The sequence below is a fragment of the Ipomoea nil genome, unplaced genomic scaffold, assembly GCF_001879475.1.
Source record: "Ipomoea nil cultivar Tokyo-kokei standard unplaced genomic scaffold, Asagao_1.1 scaffold0937, whole genome shotgun sequence".
NCBI classification, from domain to species: domain Eukaryota; kingdom Viridiplantae; phylum Streptophyta; class Magnoliopsida; order Solanales; family Convolvulaceae; genus Ipomoea; species Ipomoea nil.
Genome location: NW_017617365.1, coordinates 2,264,280 through 2,285,141, shown reverse-complemented (window position 1 = coordinate 2,285,141; position 20,862 = coordinate 2,264,280). Strand labels below are relative to the sequence as shown.

Below are 20,862 nucleotides of genomic sequence, written 5' to 3'. Positions count from 1 at the left end.
AGTGACAATTTCGTTGATGTTCAGAACCATATTAACAATGTGCTCAAGGAAAAGAGAAACAAAGTGATTAGATGATTTCTATGATTGGTACAATTTTTGTGGTCCACGGATACATGAACCCATGAAACAATTTGAAATGATTTGAATTATCTGTTTATGATGCTATTAAGTTGTTTCTTAATTTTTTTATTTGTCTTGAAAGGATATATTTTTAGCTTAGAATGTATCAAATCGCATAAATTGGAAAAATGTAAAAAATTCATTATCATTAAAATTCCAAAAATGCGAAATAGGAATATAGTGGCTAAAAATACCTTTCCTAGAGTCAAAATCATTTGTTAAACTCATCTTGGCTATGTCAATGAAAATAAAATCTTTTGAAAAATAATTGTTTTAAAAGACAAGCCAAATGACTGAGTATAGGTTTTGGCGTCATCAAAAAGGGGGAAAATTGATAGGAATATTTTTGTAAGTTTTGATGAGCCAAATGTATCTTTAGATCCCCTTTGTTTTTAAGTCTTTAGTACAAGCATCATAAATCAGAATATTGAAATCAGAAGGAATCTACCATAGGAAGAACAAAATTAATTTGAGAAATTAATTTCGGTCCTACGAGTATTCATCCGTGAAAGAAGCATAAAGCAATGGCGTTGCAAGGAATGGCCGGATGAGCCTAACGGCGAATGGTAGAGGTCCTTACTCTAAACGATCACACCCGAGATCGATTCTCCCCCAAGGACCTATATTTTTAAGGCATATTTTTGAAGGAGCGCACGATGCTTATCAAAAGAGCACAATGTGTGCTAAAGGAGCACGATGCTCACCAAAGGAGCACAATGTGACCAATTCTGCTAAGAAGTACAATGCTGCTAAGGAGCACAATGCGAAGAAGCACAATGCTGTCAGAAGAGCACAATGTATCGAAAGAAGCAAAATGTTCAAAGTCAAGGAGCACGATGTTCAAGTCAAAGGAGCACAATGTGGCAAAAGAGTAAGATGATCAGAAATTGGATAAATTCGAAGGAATTTACTCCAAGTCCACCCACATGCCACAAGACTCCAAAATTGCCTGAAAGACATTTGATCAGAACGGAAAAATATTTATGAAGGCATGAATATAAAAACTTATCCTAGAAATAAATTCTATCAGATGAATTTATTTCAAAGATTCGTTGGATATTCAAATTGACAATTAAAGTAATATTTTTAGAAACAACTAGAAAATCAAAGTTGTGCTAGAAATAATTACTTTGTCAGGCAAGTTGACAAATCAAATCAAAATTGAAGATCTACTGTCAACAATATCAGGCTATGAAGATTCAAAATTCAAATATCAAATTATCCCACTCCAACGGATATATTTGATTGAGTATAAAAAGCCATGAAGACTTGAAGACAAAGAGCGTGAGAAGAACAGAGAAAAACGAGATAGAATACAAGTGCAAAATTCAAAAGTGCTAGTGCTCAAATATTCAAGAGACTTAGTCTGAATAGTCTCAAAATCTAGTTGGAGAGAGAAATACAAATCCTTGTATTTGTAAACTGTAGAAAGAGTATAGTTGTGTGCAAAATACTCTAGTGAGTGTAGCTGTGTGCAAAACACTCGTAGTTGCTAAGTGTAGCTGTGTGCAAAACACTTAGTTGGCGTTGAGTATAGCTGTGTGCGAAATACTCGGAGTTGAGTATAGCTGTGTGCGAGACACTCGGAGTAGGGTGTAGCTGTGTGCAAGACATCCGGAGGAAGTGCCTGTGTAGCACTTGTTCACTATTGTAACTGTGTGTGGAAAATAGTGAATTTCTCCTAGACGTGAAAGGAGAAAAGTGGACTAGGAAGATTACGCCACTTCCGAACCACTATAAATTGCCTCTCTCATTTACATACCGCACTTACTTTATTTGCTATATCTATCTATCTCATCCGACTAACCCGTTTACTATTCACAGTTAATCTTAATCATCCGGGTTTAGTGTGTTCTCACGTATGCATGTGACTCAAACTTCTCAAGCTTAAATAGTGATTTATTCTAAGCAAGTTTGACGTGTTGCATGTAACATTCGTCACACTTTCGACGTGATACGATATTTATTTACAATCTTGAATATTGTCATTATATATTGAGTGAACCATCTCCTCTATATATTCAAGATATCTCTGTCACTTTACATATCATTTGTACCTAACTTACTTATACCTGCACACTTAATTTACTAGTTGGGCATAACTCTTTACTATTATTCCGCTGTGCAGTACAAACTTGCTCTATTTAGAGTTGAAGTTACCAAAGAGTTATTTAATCTGAAAAAGCTTGAAAGTCTATTCACCCCCCCCCCCCCCTCTAGACTTTCACCACCCTATCGGGACCAACACAGTCCAAATACCATGAGCTGAGTGGATCCACAATACGCTTCAACCAATTGCAGGAGATAGAGTTCGCACAATCCAGGAGACAACCATGTTGTTGCACCTTTCCCAGGCCATGATCTTTTATATATTTTCAGCTGAGGGCTTTTCAATACTACCATTGATGAAGGCAATCTTGTTCTTGCAAGATAGAGCCATTATCATGGCTCGAGCCCATGGATGGTAATTAGAACCATCTAAGGGAATTGACACCAGCTCTAGGGCTAGATTTTCATTGACATGCAAGTAATAAGGGTTCGATTGGTTTTGGGGATTGAATGTTACCTCGGATAAAGTCTATTCACTACGAAGAATCCGAATCCACTATGACCCGACCCAAATCGGAAGTGGACACCACTGATAATTGTACCACAAAATAGCCACTTAACATATCATTTTATGCCATTTTAAGCTATTTTTTCCAACAGATGAAGCATTTCTAACTTATACTCTTCTATTTTGATTTTCTCCATTTAATATTTTGCATCTTTAATTTAGTACAACATCTGGTGAATATTATTTATATTTGTATTACTATTGTTTATACTCTTTTTTATTTGTCTAAGAGAAACATTGGAATTTTAATGATTATTTGAATATATACTTAGCTTGTTCAAGATTCTTATGTTGTTACATGCAAATTAAAGTCAGTATACTTGCCAATAAGTGTAGGATATTCAAGTAGAAAGTAGGGTGTAAATATATATGGTACAATGGAATTGTAAGTACATAAGTAATTGAATATGAGTTATAAGTATTCAAAAAAAAAAAAAAAAATATGAGTTATAATGATAGAAGTAGGTAGAGACATAGCGGTACACGGTGATAGGTAGGTGAAAATAATCCTAAATAGCTATGTTGGCAAATGTTATCCAAGATCAGAGAGGTTAGTTGGCCAGGATGGAGATCGATCTTTGAGCGGTGGAGAGGTGTCAAATTGTAGATCTTGAGGCAAGAGATGGGTTATGTCTTAGGATTAATGCGGGTTCATAACACCAAATTACAGTAGCAATTAACTTGAGCTGAAAATGTTAAGAATATTTCTAGTGTAAGATTTAATTAGAATAAATTATACACATAATAAGTCAATTTTGAAGAAGAATTTTTTGTATTGGCAAAAAGATATACAATAGGAATTACAAATATAGCTCTCTATCTCTCTCTAAGGATTCTTTGCTATGCTAATAAGATGGCGAGGAAGGATTTACAATGAAGATGGATTGCCTATTTAAGCAAACCCAAATGCCTAGAGATTTGCAAACATTTACAGGGCGTTTGGTTAGAGGGATTTTAAATTCCCTTCCCACCTAATTCCAAAGGCCATTAAATTCCGTAGTTTGGTTGGAGGGAATTGCAATTCCATGGAATTGCAATTCCCCCATTTTCATGGAATTAAAATCCCATGTCCCCCCCTGGGATTTTAATTCCTGGGAAAAAAAAATAGTGATGAGTCAAAATTACCCCTTCCTTTTTTAACTTAAAATTAATGTCTAACAACAATAATGGACATTTTTGACTTTATACTACTTATTCCCTTTCAATTCCCATGTATACCAAACATTAGAATTGAAATTTCCAGTAATTATATTCCTGTCAACCAAACACTGGAATTTAAATTCTCACTTTAATCTCAGTAATTCAACTCCTATGGAATTACAATTCCTTTCGCACATAATTCCCCCCTTCCAACCAAACGCCCTGTTAATTTAACAATAAATACAAATCTACTCCAATCCTGCAAGTCTACTCCTTACTCGAACCTTAGCCCGAGCATTTGCTCCTCCAAACCTTAGCTCAAACTCAAACCTTAGCCCCTTTCCACATTTGACTTTATTCTTTACATTATGGTGGTGGAAAGGCTAAAAGGAGGTTCATGACTATACTTTGGATGAGTATATTGGTTTATGGTTTTAAGAGATTTGAGAGAGATGGTGCATGTACATATACATGTGTTGGGGGAACGATGTTGGATATGGAAGCGTTAATGGGTTTATGTCGTTATGTAGTAGGGTGACGACAAAGTTGGTGCTTAATATATTATGGTTTGTAGGTGTTGAATGGTATTATGGCTAAGGTGGCGATGACATCAATACATGTGATGTTTTGACAATAATATAATGTTGGTTTTTCTGTTGGGGATTGTAGATAATGACGATGCGGATGGGAATGCAGCAGTACATATTTGACTTGCAACTAGGGTTTTTAATGTTATTCGAGTTGTTTACATTTTAAAGTGTTTAACTTGAGTAGATTTCTATAATATATATTTAGGGATGACAACTGACGGGGCGGGGGCGAGAAGTATACTCTCTGCACCCGTTTGAAACCCCGATCCCATCTCCATCCCCATCGGAGAATTGAAAATAGTCTTCGTTCTTGTGGAAAATTAGGTAGGGACGGTGATTTCCCGTCTCTCGTTAACTCTTAATCAAAATCTTAAATTATTATAATTTTTAATTTTAAAAATTAAAGTTTTATTTTATATATATATATATATATATATATATATATATATATATATATATATATATATATATTTATTGATACTGCTAATTACTACGTAAACAGTAACTAACCAAACTCGAGACCAAATAAAGCAAGTAAATATCTTTATTGATCACGGTGAAGGACCTAAGTACAATCTACTTGGTTGCTCTGAGTACCGACTGACTGCGGTCGGGATTCTCTAACAACAACCTATCGATCGTCCAAAAGTCCCTCACACTGTAGCTACTGTGGGTATTTATAGCCGCTGCGCCGGAGACACAAATCCGGTCGTGCGGCATGCTCTCCACGTAGCCACCACATGTCATCCTCCCGGGTGCCCTGTCTGTCGTCGCAAGGAGCCGCCACGTGTCCTTTGTCAGCTCTCTCGCCAAAGGGCTACCGTTCGGTGGTCGACACTGCCGCTCGGGCGACTCCCGGTCGGACCCCGACCGGGTTCTTCACAAGAAGCCCGACCTGTTACCTGCAAAGACAAGAAGAAAAGACAAAGGCAGACCAGTCGGGGTAAATTTATGTCGGTCGGGATATTCCCTACCAAGAGCCCCCCAGTCCGGGCCTTTTTAACCGTCCGGGAAAAACGGGACGGGATGAAGAAGCCCAACCGCCAGCTGTCATTCCTCTTCTCGCCACGTGTCGGCGACTGCCGGCATCTACGACTGCAACGGTCGCCTCGGAATCAGTGCGGGTCACATCGCGCAAGTGGATTGGTTTCCCGCCCAAATGCTCTCCTATAAATAGGCCCTTGAGGCCTTCATTTGAACTTTCCTCAATCTTCTGATCCAATCGGCACCCTCAGAGAGTCCCGAGCGAGCTATTCAGCAGATCAACCGAGCAACTCACCTGCAAACTTCAGCCAAGTTCCCCTGATTGGTAAGCTCTTTACTCCTTAGCTTTTGCTTTATTTTTAGCTTTGCATAGGAGTAGGGTAGGACTAACTCCGATCTAACTTCCCGAGCCCTGTACTAACCCCGACCGACCTTTAGGTAGAAAAAATGTCGGACTCGGATAGCCAGAATGTCTCGGTCGCAGACTACGACAACACGGTCGAGCAAAGCAGCGAGGAGGTGGACATCATGTCCTATTCTCCGGAGGTCGAGCAACGACCACAACAAATCCCCGACCGAGCCCCCGAGCCAGAAGGGTCATCAAGCTCTTCGGGGACATCGGGGTCGAGTTCCAGCGGGTCGGGGAGCGACGAAACGTCCACGAGCGGACGAAACTCCCCGGCTGAAGATGCCAGGGGAACGCCTACGAGGGTAAGAGGGGATTACCCTCAGGCCGAGCCCCAAGAGGGCAACCGGGCAGAGGACGGGGAGGCAGCCGAGGAAAACCCGGCCGGGCCAGCAGCGCCAGGCGGGGACGGGTTCGAGTTCCTCAACAGCGAGAGCGTCGCGACCCAGATGAGCTTGCTGACAAAAGGAGAAGCAAGCAGAATCGCTGCAACTCTTGCCGGTCGGGTCGAGTTTGATACAAGCCGGCAACTCGGGAACATTATCGAGCTGCACCGGGGAAAGTGGCTCGGGATGCACTACGACTCCCTCATGGCCCTGATCACTTTCCCTTTCTCGAGCCTCCTCACCGCATTCCTGGGCTACTACCAGGTGGTGCCCGGGCAGATCTGCCCGAACGCGCACCGGATGATTGCATGTTTCCCGCAGATCTGCGGTCGACACCGGCTGGCCTGCACCATGGAACTCTTCAACTTCATCTACCAGGTGAAGGTGCTAGCGGCCACGTACGGGGGCGGGTACCTGATGACCCAATCCCGGGCGGACATGTGCTCGATTGAAGGTCTGCCCGGGAACAACCGTGGATGGAAGAATCGGTTGTTTTCTGTGAAGTACGACCCGTGGATTCTCCCGATCGAGAGGGTCTGGAGTCAACATTTCAGGAGACAAGTTGTACCGGCCGAGACTCAGGTCCCCACGGACGGCGCCATTTGATAGTACTAATTCACCCGGATGTCGGTTATATGTACTAAATATATAAAATATTTGTAAACAAAGAATGAATCAAGAAGAAACAAGAAATAGTTAAACCCTCCTTTTATTAATGTTCTGCTATTTTCTAGCTATAGAGAGAAAAAAGAGGATATGTAGAGAGGGAGAGAGAGCCCAAAGAGAGGACCCAAAGATGGCAAAAATGGCCTCCCTCACTTAGAGGGCTAGAAGCCCTTTTATAGGGCCACCGAGGTGGCGGGTTTGACCCATCTCGGGTTTGACCCGTCACCTTTAATCCCAACCCGTAGGTCAAGACCCGAACCGCGAGACCCCGACCCGACTGTAAGCGGTGGCACGGACCCAGGGTATATAACTTATCAGTGGCAATTCTAAATTTAGTCACACACTATCGTTTTTGCCATTTAAAATCCTAGACTATTATTTTTTGGACACTTTTAGTCATTCTCATGACTTTTCTTATTTAAGTAATGACATTTTTGTCTTTTCATATTTTTCTTTTGTTATTTTTTCGATTTCAGCCGGTTTAATTGGATTTGAAATTTAGATAACCTATGATTTTTTGTAACTATATTTTTCAACCGGTTTTTAGTAAAGTCTTAAACCAATTAAACTGGTTGAAACAAAAGAAAAATATGAAGAAACAAAAATTTCCTTACTAAAAATAGAAAAAGTCATGAGGACTAAAAGTGTCCAAAAAATAGTCTGGGATGTTAAATGACAAAAATAATAGTCTGTGAGTAAATTTAAAATTGCTACCAAAGATAAAGGACCTCTAGTGGAATTAACTCTTTTGAAAATGATAATATTTAAACCCGAACAACTCAAAATATGAAATTTGTAAAAGATTTTTTCAACTTTCTATTTCAATTCATCTTGTATGAGAGAGAAATGTGCTCAAATTATTAAAATATGTCAAGGTAGTCCAATTAAATTTAATAAAAATCACTTTTTAATGTTCACTCATTCAATGTTCTCAAAAAAAAAATGTTGACTCATACAAATGATTTATTGTTTTGAGTTTAATTATCAAGCAAATTAAAAGGGATAAGTCCGACCAATTCACAACCAATTTTTCGTATACTCTTCGTTTTCATTACTGTTAAAGGCATTGAGATGATTCATAGTCAAAGTCAAAAGTTACTACATACACGCTTTCTACGTCATAAATATAACTAGGAATAGGGATGGATAAAAAGCCAGTCAACAAATACACAAAAAATGTATGAATCACCTCATTTTAAATTGCAATTTAGGAATATTTAAATTGCAATTAAGCACATAAATATGTCAATTAATGCATTAAAGCTCAAAAATCTGTTAGTGACCTATTACATGTCACAAGGGTTTCGATTAGGGGTGTAAACGAGCCGAACCGAGCTCGTTAATGGAAGCTCGGCTCGAGTTCGAGCTCGATCGAGCTCAAGAATTGATGCTCGAGCTCGAGCTTGGCAATTTTCGAGCTGCTCGAGCAGCTTGATTGTTCAAGTTCGAGTTTGATCTCGAACTTTTTAATTGTTATTTTTATATATTGTAATTATATTATATATTATAAATTATAAATATTATATATTATACGGCTCGTGACGAGCCACGAGCTTAAAATATCTAGGCTCGGCTCGAGTTCGATTATCAAACGAGCTGCTCGAGTTCGATTTTGACCGAGCTCGAGCCGAGCTTTGACCGAGCTGCTCACGAGTGGCTCGGCTCATTTACACCCCTAGTTCCGATGAGGCTGTCGATCCGATGAAAATTGGCAACCAATAGGTCACTGGAAAAGGCATTGCAGTTGGTCGTCTGTCTATAAAGTTCGGGTGTGTATTTGACGCTTTTTCTTTTTTATTTATTTATTTTTTAAAAAATCCTCTCAGAATTGCAATTTTGCAGCAATCACAACATAACACTTTCTACACTATAAATACTCCTATCAGCATCCCACAGATTCATCACAAACACCTTTCAAAATTGAAAATGGCGAATTTTGGTTCACTTTTGCTATGCTTGGCTCTTATTGCACTGTCCCTGGGGTTGATTTCAGCCCAAAACTGTGGCTGCGCTGAGGGGCTGTGTTGCAGCCAGTGGGGGTATTGCGGCACTGGGGATGACTACTGCGGTGAAGGGTGCAAGGAAGGGCCGTGCTACCATCCCCCTAGCCCCCCTAGCGGCGGCGGGTCCGTCGCCGACATTGTGTCGGATGCGTTTTTCAACGGAATCGCCGATCAGGCGGATTCCAGCTGCGAAGGGAAGGGCTTCTACACGCGAACCTCGTTTCTTGACGCCGTCAACTCCTACCCGCAGTTCGGAACGGTTGGGAGCGCCGATGACTCTAAGCGGGAAATTGCGGCGTTTTTCGCCCACGTTACTCATGAAACTGGACGTAAGTTTTTATTTTTTTTTTATTTTTATTTTTTTAATATTATTAACTCTATTACAATGTAGTATCTGTTCATACATACTTTCTCAATCTACTGAACCACAAAGAGTCCATACCAAGATTCGAAACTGGACGGAAGTTAATCCCCATCATTTAAATCAAAAATACAAACTTTGGTATATTAATAGAGTGACAGTTTTGGTTGCATACTTAATTCCTACCAATTTTGATGCACGTCTATTATTTTAGTGCCAAAATTTATTACGCATGTTATCCCTCTGTTTAAAACATGCATGAATATAAAATTATTAAGAGTATTTTCGTCATTTCATAATTAAGATCTCAATAAAGCCCTAAGATTCCAATTCGCCGTTCTCCTCCTCATCCTCCTTATTCATTTAAGAATGATGAAAAGGAGAATAATGAATTGAGATCCTAGAGCTTAAATCTCTTTATTTATGTTCGAATTGAGATTTTAATTATGTAAGAACGAAAATACCCTTAATAATTTTAGATTCAGGCATGAGGCATGTCTTCAATATAGGGATGACATGCTTAATAAATTTTGACAATATAATAATAGACGGACATTAAAATTGATTGGAATTAAGCACGTGGATCAAAACAATCATTTTGCGTGCGAAAAAATTTTGGTATTTGTTCTAATTTTAACATAAAAATTACCTTCTTCTAAGAACCTCGTACTACTCCGATCCCAACCCATGCAGATATGTGCTACATAAAGGAGATCGACGGCGAATCCAGAGACTACTGCGACAAGACCAACACACAGTATCCCTGCGCACCAGGAAAGATGTACTACGGCCGTGGACCCATCCAACTATCCTGGAATTTCAACTATGGACCGGCCGGCCAAAGCATCGGTTTCGACGGCTTAAACAACCCGGACGTCGTCGCCACAGACCCGATTATTTCCTTCAAAACTGCCCTGTGGTTTTGGATGAACAATTGCCATTCTCTCATCACCTCCGGTCAGGGTTTTGGCGCCACCATTCGTGCCATCAACGGCCAACTTGAGTGCGATGGGGCTAATCCGGACACTGTTAGGAAGAGGGTTGAGTATTACACACAGTATTGCCAACAACTTGGTGTCGATCCTGGGAATAACCTTGAATGCTAAGATATATAAAGCAATGTAATGGACAATAACTAACAGAATAATGTTTGATGGTACAAAAATATACCAAAAATATTTAGCTCTTTCAACCACTTTAATGCTTCCTAAATTTACTAGTGTTAACATTATTTAGTAAAGTTTTTGGTAAAATACTTTTTTTATCAGTCTAACAAAGCGCAAATAATAGTTATATAAGTGACTACAAGAAAAATGCACAAAAACAACAGTACACAAGGGCGGAGCTAGAAAGTACGTCTGGGTTGGGGACCATATATGATTGGGCCGATTATTATTCATAATTATTTTTAATTATATTATGTGCAATAATATATGAAATATATAATTATATGAGTAAGATCGTTAATGTTGTCAAATATTACTTTTGAATTTTTCACATAACACAAAATATATACAACAGTAAAAAAATAGGGAAAATTGCACTTCTTGTCCCTAATTAATTAAGTTATAGGACAATTGTAGAATTCATCTCTAATTATTAGTCGTGCTCACATATCGTCTTTAAAATATACTCCGTAAATGATGTTGCAAATTTCGTCCCTTTACTAACAAAACATTTGAGACAAAATTTGCAACATTATATAACTCAGAGACTAAGAGTGAGCACAACCTGTTATTAAAAGGACGAAATTTGCAACGTTAATTATAGCTTAGGAATGAAAAGTTAGCACGACCAACAATTAGATATGAATTCTACAATTACCACATAACTTAGGGACGAAATGTGTAATTTTCTTAAAAAATTAGGAGGAAAGACTAAAAATATAATTTATCAATATTATAATAATATATACATATATATATATATATTAAAAATGAGGGGTGGGGTAGGGGGCCAGGGCCCCAACCCAAGGGTGGCTCCGCCCCTGTGTGAGGCATTGGGTAGGAAACACCTGCAAATTGATTTTTTCAATGTATTTCGCCATTGCTTAAATTCACGCTGATGTCAAAGAAACATTGGACTGGAATTTCTTGGAAGTTATTTTTTTCAAAATGCTTCTGCCATCGTTGAACCTTCATTGTCGGCCACCATTGTCCGAGAAGAAAGCCATCGCCGTAGGATGTTGGTAAGTTCAAATAAGAGGGGAGGAACTCACTAAGGGGGCAAATTATGTTGTGCATCCGTATGCATTATGTATCGATTCCCAGCAATAACATATGAACTAAAATTTCAGAATCGATGAACTATAATTCCAGAATCGAAGAACTATAATTCCAAAATCTATGAACTAAAATTTCAGAATCTAATCTATGAACTAAAAATTCCAGAATGAATGAACTAAAATTCCAGAATCTATGAACTAAAATTTCAGAATCAATGAACTACAATTCCAGAATCGATGAACTATAATTCCATAATTAATGAACTAAAATTCCATAATTTATGAACTAAAATTCCAAAATGAATGAACAACATAATGTTGTTGCTGGGAATCGAACCCGAATTTTTTTTTGTAAGGGGAGACGCGTGTTTTTAATAAAACGACGTCGTTTTTGCATCCATATGCACCATGCATGTGCACAACATAACTATTCCAGTAAGGGGGAATAGTAGTTATGGAAAATTTTGGAATGCTTTTGTCATGTTTCTGATGGACGCATATGGTATGTTATGGACTACTCTCTCTTATGAACAAATAGTATGGTAAATCTCTATCTTTATGAATAATAAATTTCTATGAATTGGTTATGGTTTACTGCTTATGGTGTGTTTGGCTCATATCCTCTCCAAATGAAGTTTCTATTAAGAATATATTATCCGTGTATTTTTGTGATATTCTGTACAATCTCTAATGGTCATTCGGTATATTATTCGTGTATTTTTGTGTGATCAGTTAAAATTTTCATTTTGTAGGTTCTAAGATTTCCCATTAACTGAGTAACCGTTTTGTTCTCCCAGCTGTCAAGAAAAGGCAGACTAACATTAATTAAATTAATGAAAAGTGAGCACTTGTGAGCTTTTAGATGTGTACGCGTGCGAGTTTTTCAATAAGCGTAGTTGTTGTTGACTAGCTGGGGAAGAACCTTAACACCATCCATTCTGTAACACTCAACAACCCGTGAGATTGAACAAATTAACAGAATAAAGAAAATCAATAAGAGCCGCTAAAAGCTTGAATTCAAGAGGCACGGAATAGCCAGATCGACAGACTAATAAATTAAGTCTGCAAGCTCTGATACCAATTGAAATTGCACCGTGAATCTTGAATGCAAGATATAACTTAGAATTCTGCTTGATTTTATGTTATGCGACAATCTCGTTCATTAATTAGATTATTTAATCAAATGTAAATAACAGAATTGAAAGCATAAAATAAAAAAAGAACACAAGAGAATTGTTACGCAGTTCGGAGCGCTTCTCCTACGTCTGCAGGGCAACCCACTTCTGCCCAATCCACTATAGATGTTTACCAAGGAGTTATACAATGGTAGGTACAAATGGCTATCAGCATTTACTACCCCAACGCTTCCTAACACCTACTCAGGACTGAACCGTGCATGCCATAACAATCTTCAAGCGAAGCTTCAGCTGTTCCAGGTACTGACAGTGCAGCTTAGATTTTAATCCCACACGAATTGATATTCAAGAATCAATTTAATAAAATAGCTTTGTAATGCAGATTCCTTTCTCTCAATATAGAATGCCCAAAATCCGTAGCTTTCAAAAAAGGAATGACTTCCTTTTATAGCAAAGATTATTCCATTACTTGATCCACATAATTAGCATTCCAAAGTATTCAAATAACCATAGCCACATATTTAATTTGAAAGCTTCATTTCATGCGTAATGCGGACTACTTTTAATTAATATTAGAAGATATGTAATGGTCCAAAGAGTTTTAATCTAACTAAAATCTAATTAAATTAAAACTAAATAAATTAGCCAACAAAGGTTTTAATGTGTACGAAATTTGTACACTTACATACCCCTTTCTGTTTGATATATACATACTACTTGTAATCGATACTTTGAATTTAATATATACAATTCAAGTTTTCGTGTTTACATCCATATAACTATTTTGTGGTATGAAATCCATGAATAATATACCACATACTATGGCATCAATAATAGTTTCTAGAAGCTCACTTCAGGTTGTACATATAAGGCTATAAAGTAATTTATTTATGAGATGTGAGATAAATCTTAACATATATGACATATAGCAAATAATTGTTACCAACAAGAGCAAATCAATAAATGTTCTTTTATAACGATTCACATCTCCATAAAACATAAGGGAGTAATTTGTGACATAATAACAATTGTCGCATGACAATTAGTGCACTCACCATGCAATGTATATGGTCGTCACATCAAGAAAGTCTATCACAAAATTATATGTTTTAATCAAGCTCTCAAAATCTTAGCATCAAATGAATGCAAATACATATGACATATCTCCCTCTTAAACAACCAAAGTAAAAATCATCCACAAAGATACTCACACATCTAGGCACAATTATATATGCAATATAATAAAGACAATTTTCATGAAGACATGACTAATTGCACAGAATAATAAATATATGCATGTGTAAATATTTTCTTTGAAAAATGAAAATATACTTAGCTCTAGATTTAATCGCAAGGCAAGTAGATTGCACTTCAAGTATTGTGAGAACACCTGATGCCTCAACATTTGCTGAAGAGGGAAAGAGAAGTTGATGAGGTCCAAAGATCCATAATGCGTCTCAACATGTTCTCCCTACCTCCGTGTCACCGTTAAAACTTTAGAATAGTGCACTTCCAGGACCTATGAATTGAAATTGACAGGGAGTGTTGATAACTTGTTGTGAAAACTGGATGTATCCTCACATGAATTGTTATTTCATCAGGTTTGCAGGAATATAGTAATGTAAAGAGGAGACTAGATATAGAGTTATAATATAATTACAATACTACAAAGGATGAAAATATATTATCTATAATACCTATAGCAAGGTCCACATATTTATTCACAACAACAATAATAAATAATTAATTAAAATGTGGAACTTGATACAATTTTAACTTCAATTCATTTGATATATGAGCTTCCTCTTCCAATTAAGCCGGAGAAAGTGACGACTGAAATACCAAGTTAGCTCTTAACTGTTACTGCATCTGGTAAGGATAGCTTGTCTCACACCCACTATTAGGGGTGCAAACTTGGCTAAAATAATTGGGTTCGGTTCATGGTTAAAGGTATTATAAAATTTTGATTAACGGTTAATTCGATTAGAAAATATCAGTTAACTGAATTAACGGATCGGATCGGTTAACCGAAATTATATATATATATATATATATATATATATATATATATTTATTATTTGGTTAACTATACTATTATTTATACTTGTATTTTTAAAATTTGTGATTTTTATATTTTTAGTGTTGTTAGGTTGTTATCGTATTGTTTTTGTATATTTCTTATTTTAGATTTATTATTATAGGTATTGAAGTAATTGTTAATTTTAATTTTTATTTATAATTTTAAGGATTTAAAAATGTAGCTAAAAAATTTTTGTTAACCGACCAATTAATTGGGGAAAAAAAATTTTGTTTTGTTTACTTATATATACATATAGTAAACGTTGGGGCTTGATTTGCACCACCCTTATGCACAAGAGAGAACCTTTATGCTATACAATTCAATAAGTCTTAAAAGAGCTCTTGTATAAATAGTGGTGCAAATCCATTTCCCAAACCAATGTGGGACAAAAGCTTCACTTTTTCCTTTCATTTCCCAACTCCAATGGGTCTACTTTGAGAATCAATATCCCTTCCACCCATTATCTGTTTTGAGCGTACAATATATCAATCTCTTCGTCTCATTATAAAGAACCCGAATTCACTTTGACCCGAACCAAATCGGAAGTGAACCTCACTGATAATTGTACCACAAAATAGCTACTTAAAATGTCATTTTAATGCTATTTTTCCAACAGTGTCAACTAGCGTATTACGTTTAATAACATTATCCTATACCATGTTCATAATATTTGTTTTATATGGTCATAAACCTAAATCTTAATGTATATAAACACTAAATTATATATATAATTTATTCTATAGTAGGTCCATAATGTAGTTGTTATATGTTCATAAAAACAAAAGCTTAATGTATGTAAACATTTCACTACAAACGCATGCATCATGTATAATTTGATTGCTATTAGCTCATAGCACTCCTCGGTGAAATGGATTATAGAATTGGAACCACAAATAGTATAATGTGAATGGAGTAAGATAGAGAGAAAATAGACAGAGGTAAAAACTTCAATATATTATTCCACCCTCTGCAATTCAGTACAATGAGCAAAATATATAATTACATTTGAAACGGAAATCAATAATGATAGACATAACTGTGACTTTTACAACTGTTATAATAATATTTATAATACTCTCACTTGGATATTATATTAGCATAATCATGCATCGTTAAAAACTCGCTAGAAACACTCTGTGAGAAAAACATAGTCGAGAAAAGAGTAGGCGATATATATATGGATAATGTATGTGTTATTTCAGTTGTCTCATTAAAAACCTTAACTTAAGAAAATCGTGTGGGAAAAAACTTAATTAAGGGAAAAAAGTACAACCACTACAAGAAATTTCACATTTAGTGATAATAGAAGTTGATAAGCTTAATTTCTAGGCTTTATTTAGAGTAATTTTAGTTAGTGATTTTCATAAATAAATTAAGTTTTAGGGTCGATTTTATAATAAATATTATATTTAGTTATATGTTACTAGTTTAGACTAGTTTAGATGGGTTTTAATAAATATTAGGCTAATTTTACATTTTTATATTAATATAAATAAGAGTTTTATTTTTAACTATAGAATTAAATTTATTTACTAGTTTTATTTCTTCAACTTAAGTGCTTTAATAATTTGGTTTTATTAAATTGTGTTATTTCAGACTCACAGAGTGCGTTCCTTCCGGGTAGGTTGATCTCGGACAATATTCTGATTGCTTCCGAGGTTGGTCATTACTTGAGGAGGAAGTAACTAGGCCAGGTGGGGTGGGCTGCACTTAAACTTGATATGGCAAAGGCATACGATAGGATGGAATGGTCCTTTGTGAGTGATATGCTTGTGGGTCTGGGCTTTGATGCTAAATGGATACAGTTGATTATGTTGTGTATCCAGACGGTACGTTACAAGGTATTGGTTAATGGTAGACCTACGGAGGAGATCGTGCCTACTAGGGGGTTACGGCAAGGGGATCCCTTGTCGCCTTATCTCTTCATAATCTGTGCGGAGGGGCTATCTTTGCTTTTGCAGGACTCACAGTCAAAATGGCTTATTCATGGTTGTAGAGTGGCCCGGGGGGCACCACCGATCTCGCACTTGTTTTTTGCTGACGATAGCTTGCTTTTCTTTAAAGCTAACCTGCAGGAAGCTATGGAAGTAAAAAGATGCCTGGGGGTTTATGAGTCCTACTCTGGCCAAGCGGTGAATTTTCACAAATCCAACATTTCGTTCAGCCGAAATACACACACTGAAATGCAGGATCTTGTGTCAGGGGTTTTGATTGTTTCCCAGGCGGAGAATTTTGGGAAGTACCTGGGATTGCCTTCTGTTGTTGGCAGGAATAGGAGGGCGGTTTTTGCTTACATTGAGCAAAAGTTGAAACAGAGATTCAGCTCTTGGAATAAGAGGTTGCTGACTAAGGCGGGTAAGGAGGTTCTTTTGAAAAGTGTGGCACAGGCCATGCCAACTTATACTATGAGTATTTATCTGCTGCCGATTACTTTATGTGCTTCTTTGGAGAGGTTAATGAACAGGTATTGGTGGGGGAATGGGGGCAATGCTGGTAATATCCATTAGTTGGCCTGGGATAGGATGTGCAGTCCAAAGAAGTTTGGTGGTATGGGATTTAAACGTTTGCATGAATTTAATCTTGCCCTGTTAGCTAAACAGGGTTGGCGGCTTCTTACTAATCCCACATCTTTAATGACACGTGTTTTTAAGGCTAGGCACTTCCCAACTTCATCCTTTTATGAGGCTGTTATCGGGGGTAACCCAAGTTACGTCTGGAAAAGTATTATGGCTGGCCAAGATTTGTTAAAATCTGGTTGCAGGCGCAGAATTGGAGATGGCACGGCTACAAGGGTTTGGACTGTTCCGTGGCTTCCGGATCGACACAATCCATATGTCGAGTCTGATCAAGCTATGAACGGTCACTCAATGCTAGTTTCAGAGTTGATAGATGCTCATACGGGGACCTGGAATCTGGATCTTTTGCAACAAAATTTTAATGCCCGGGATACACAATTAATTTTGAGAGTGCCTGTGAGTACAGATTTCGAAGATTGGGAAGGAGATATAAGGGGATGCTATTCGGTTAAAGATGGATATAGGAGGTTGGGGTTCTTGAATACGGACCCATCGCCAGTATGGAATAATATTTGGAAGCTGCAGGTTCCTCCCAAATGGAAAGTATTCCTATGGAGAGCTCTTTTGAATATATTGCCCACACTTGATAACTTGATTGTTAGGAGAGTTGAGGTTAATAATATATGTCCGTGTTGTGGTTTGTTTGAGGAGTGTGTCATGCATATTTTTTGTACGTGTCCATTTGCAATTAATGTTTGACATCTATCTCAGTTACAAATTCCCCCGTGTGCCAACAGGAATTTTTATCAATGGACGGAGGAGTGGCTTGGTAGTGCGCCCGGATATACTAAGGAGGTACAAGGCAGAATGTGTGGTGTACTTCATGCCATATGGACTGCTAGGAACACGGCAGTCTGGGACTCGGTGGTGCCACGCCCGGCTTCGCTCCTGATGCGCCTTGCGGTACAGTGGACGGTGTGGATGAGTAGTCAGCAGCCCCATGTGATTTATAACAGCAGCAGAAACGTAGCTTTGCATGCGCAACATAGTACTACACCGGCCTCTTTTAAGTGTTATGTTGATGCGGGCTTTCATGGTCCCCTCCACGCAGCGGCATATGGTTTTGTGGTTTTTGATAGTGATTCGTCGTTTGTGGCAGCAGGTAATGGCCCCTTGCCATGTCCGTATGATCCCCTCTTGGCGGAAGCGATGGCAATGTGCGAAGCCCTCTCTTGGTTGAAGAATAATGGGTACTCAGGCGGCTACATCTATTCTGACTCAGCAGTTTTAGTTACGAGTCTTTCATTTGCTAGTTCGTTTCGTAATTATTTTCGTTTCATTCTGTTATCTTGTACTCGACTACTTAGTGAGTTACCAGGTTCCCAGGTTAAATTTGTTAGAAGGGAGGCCAATCATGTGGCACACTTCTTATCTAAGCATGTATCTGCTATAGCAGGCAGAACTCTATGAAGGGATATTCCACCACCTTTTATTGAGCCCTTGGTGGCTAATGCAATCTGATTCATTTGGTTTTTAAAAAAAAAAAAAAAGGTTATATAGTTATTATTAATTTAATTTAATTTAATTTTTTTTTCCCTTAGTCAGGCTTGCACGGCAGTAAGAAAGGAGGGGAAAAATAACCCTTCTTAAATTGTTTTTCATCTTTGGGTTAGGCGAAAAACGGAAACAAGAGAAAAAGAAAGAGAATTAAAAAAGGTTTTATTTTTGTTGCTTTTGGATAGGTTCGGCAGAGACGTAAGAGACGACAGAACATAGAGAAAAAAAACAAGCCTAACAGAGGGAACGGCGGAGAGAATAGTAGGAAGGTCTGGGTGCGCGACAGCGATTTCTTCAAGGAATTTTCGAGCTTCAATTGCAGCTATCATCTCTTAGGCTTGAACTATTTTTCTTCTTTACTTCTTGTTTAAATTTTCAGAATATTATTTTTTGAACTTTCCATACATTTAATTATGATTCTTGACTAGAACTTTAATTAGGGATTTGGATTAGCCTTGGTTAGATTAATTGACTATTTTTCATGTGTTGATTCTTCCAATTTCAATTTAATAATTGAACTTGATTATATTTATTTTATGTATTTTGATTGTGGATTGTGTACCTGGCCATTGCATAATTCTAATATTAGGGTTCATAAGAAGAACTGACAGGTGAATTATGAACCTAGAACTCGTAAGATAAACACAATTGACCTAAACTAGACATAGCTTTAGGTATTTGTGGTGATATTTGATTGTTGCTTAATGGGTTTAATTAATGTTGGTGAGATATCGACGGATGATCACAGTTAATTGGATACAACCTAGTAGCTCGACGGAGTATTAGGATATATTTGAAGCAATCATCACTATAGTCATAAGAATTAATACTTAGGAGAGTTAGTTAATTATCTAATAGGTGAACCCAAATCCCTAGTCTTCTCTCATTTGGAATTTTCTTTTCATTAAGTTAATAAATATTATTTTTAATCACATTAATTATATTTATTTGAGATTTTTCTTATCAACAATTTGATTATTAAAGATAACAGTTAATAGTGTTCTTCGTGGGATCGACCCTGGAATACTCCAGGAATTTATACTGTGATTGACTCTGTGCGCTTGCAGATTATAGCAATCAAGTTTTCAAACTTCCCCACACTCAAGGTTTTGCTTGTCCCCAAGCAAACTTATGCAATGAAGTCAAACTACCAACCATAACCATGTCAACTAGGCATTCAATTCAAGAGAGCTGGTGAACACATAATACTTCATGAGAGTTCAAAGTCATATGCACACAAGACAATAGAGAATAGTAGTCCTCACGGTTGTTCACTCAATCGCTCATAAATATATGTATAAGAAAGGTACACACCATCCTCTATTGAGAGTGCATTTGCCATAGGCTTGCTTGTCAACCAAAACTCCACTACCAAAATTATATGAAGAACACAAGTCAAAAGGTCTTTATTTATGGGTTGTAATGGGGCCAAGGGCATGTGGTTTAACAAAGAAAGGATATAGGGAAATAGAAATAAAGTCCAAGTAATCAGTAGAGCCATAATTTCACCATATCAAGAGCAAGAACTCGTATTCTACCCATACAATGAACTCTATTAAAACAAGCTATCATTTCTTCATTCCCCCTCATCCTTTTCACTGATAAACAACTTTCAAAACCTCCATCTCTTTTTCATCATCTTTTTTTTTTTTTTTTTTTCATTTTTCCTGTTTTTTTTTCATTTGTTTTCTCCTTTTTTTTTTCTCTTTTTTTTTTCTCTTTTTTTCCTCTTGTTTTTTTCTGGTAAAACCGAATAAATACCTCATCATTTCCACATCACCCTCAATAGTATTCTTCCCATAATCTTCAAATTTCTATCATGCCTTCATTGCTCACAAATCTTTTTAAGAATAAAATGAGCACAAAAGTTAGGGCTAACAAGATTTTTCAACCCACAAATTAGAACATATCTCATTTTGTTCTTTTTTTTTCCCTTCATTTTCACCCCCTTTGATCACAAACAGTTCTTCACCCAAAGTAACCAGGTTATACAATCACCTTTCAACTCCAACCTCACACATACTTCATCACTTTTGGTCATCTTGCACAGATAATGAAATAATGACATCCACTGAC

At 37.2% G+C, this 20,862-nt stretch overlaps 2 protein-coding genes across 2 annotated transcripts; both read left to right on the top strand.

Moving 5' to 3' along the window:
* The first annotated feature begins 8,777 nt into the window (after positions 1 to 8,777).
* LOC109179650 (endochitinase EP3-like) lies at positions 8,778 to 10,432 on the top strand. The gene is made up of 2 exons (XM_019329143.1): positions 8,778 to 9,241; positions 9,967 to 10,432. Exons 1-2 carry the CDS (start codon positions 8,836 to 8,838, stop codon positions 10,377 to 10,379), a joined length of 819 nt encoding a protein of 272 aa, XP_019184688.1. The 5' UTR covers positions 8,778 to 8,835; the 3' UTR covers positions 10,380 to 10,432.
* A 6,002-nt stretch (positions 10,433 to 16,434) lies between these two features.
* On the top strand, positions 16,435 to 18,699 carry LOC109179616. Its single transcript, XM_019329113.1, has 3 exons — positions 16,435 to 17,206; positions 17,306 to 17,901; positions 18,001 to 18,699. Exons 1-3 carry the CDS (start codon positions 16,435 to 16,437, stop codon positions 18,697 to 18,699), a joined length of 2,067 nt encoding a protein of 688 aa, XP_019184658.1.
* Positions 18,700 to 20,862: the final 2,163 nt, after the last annotated feature.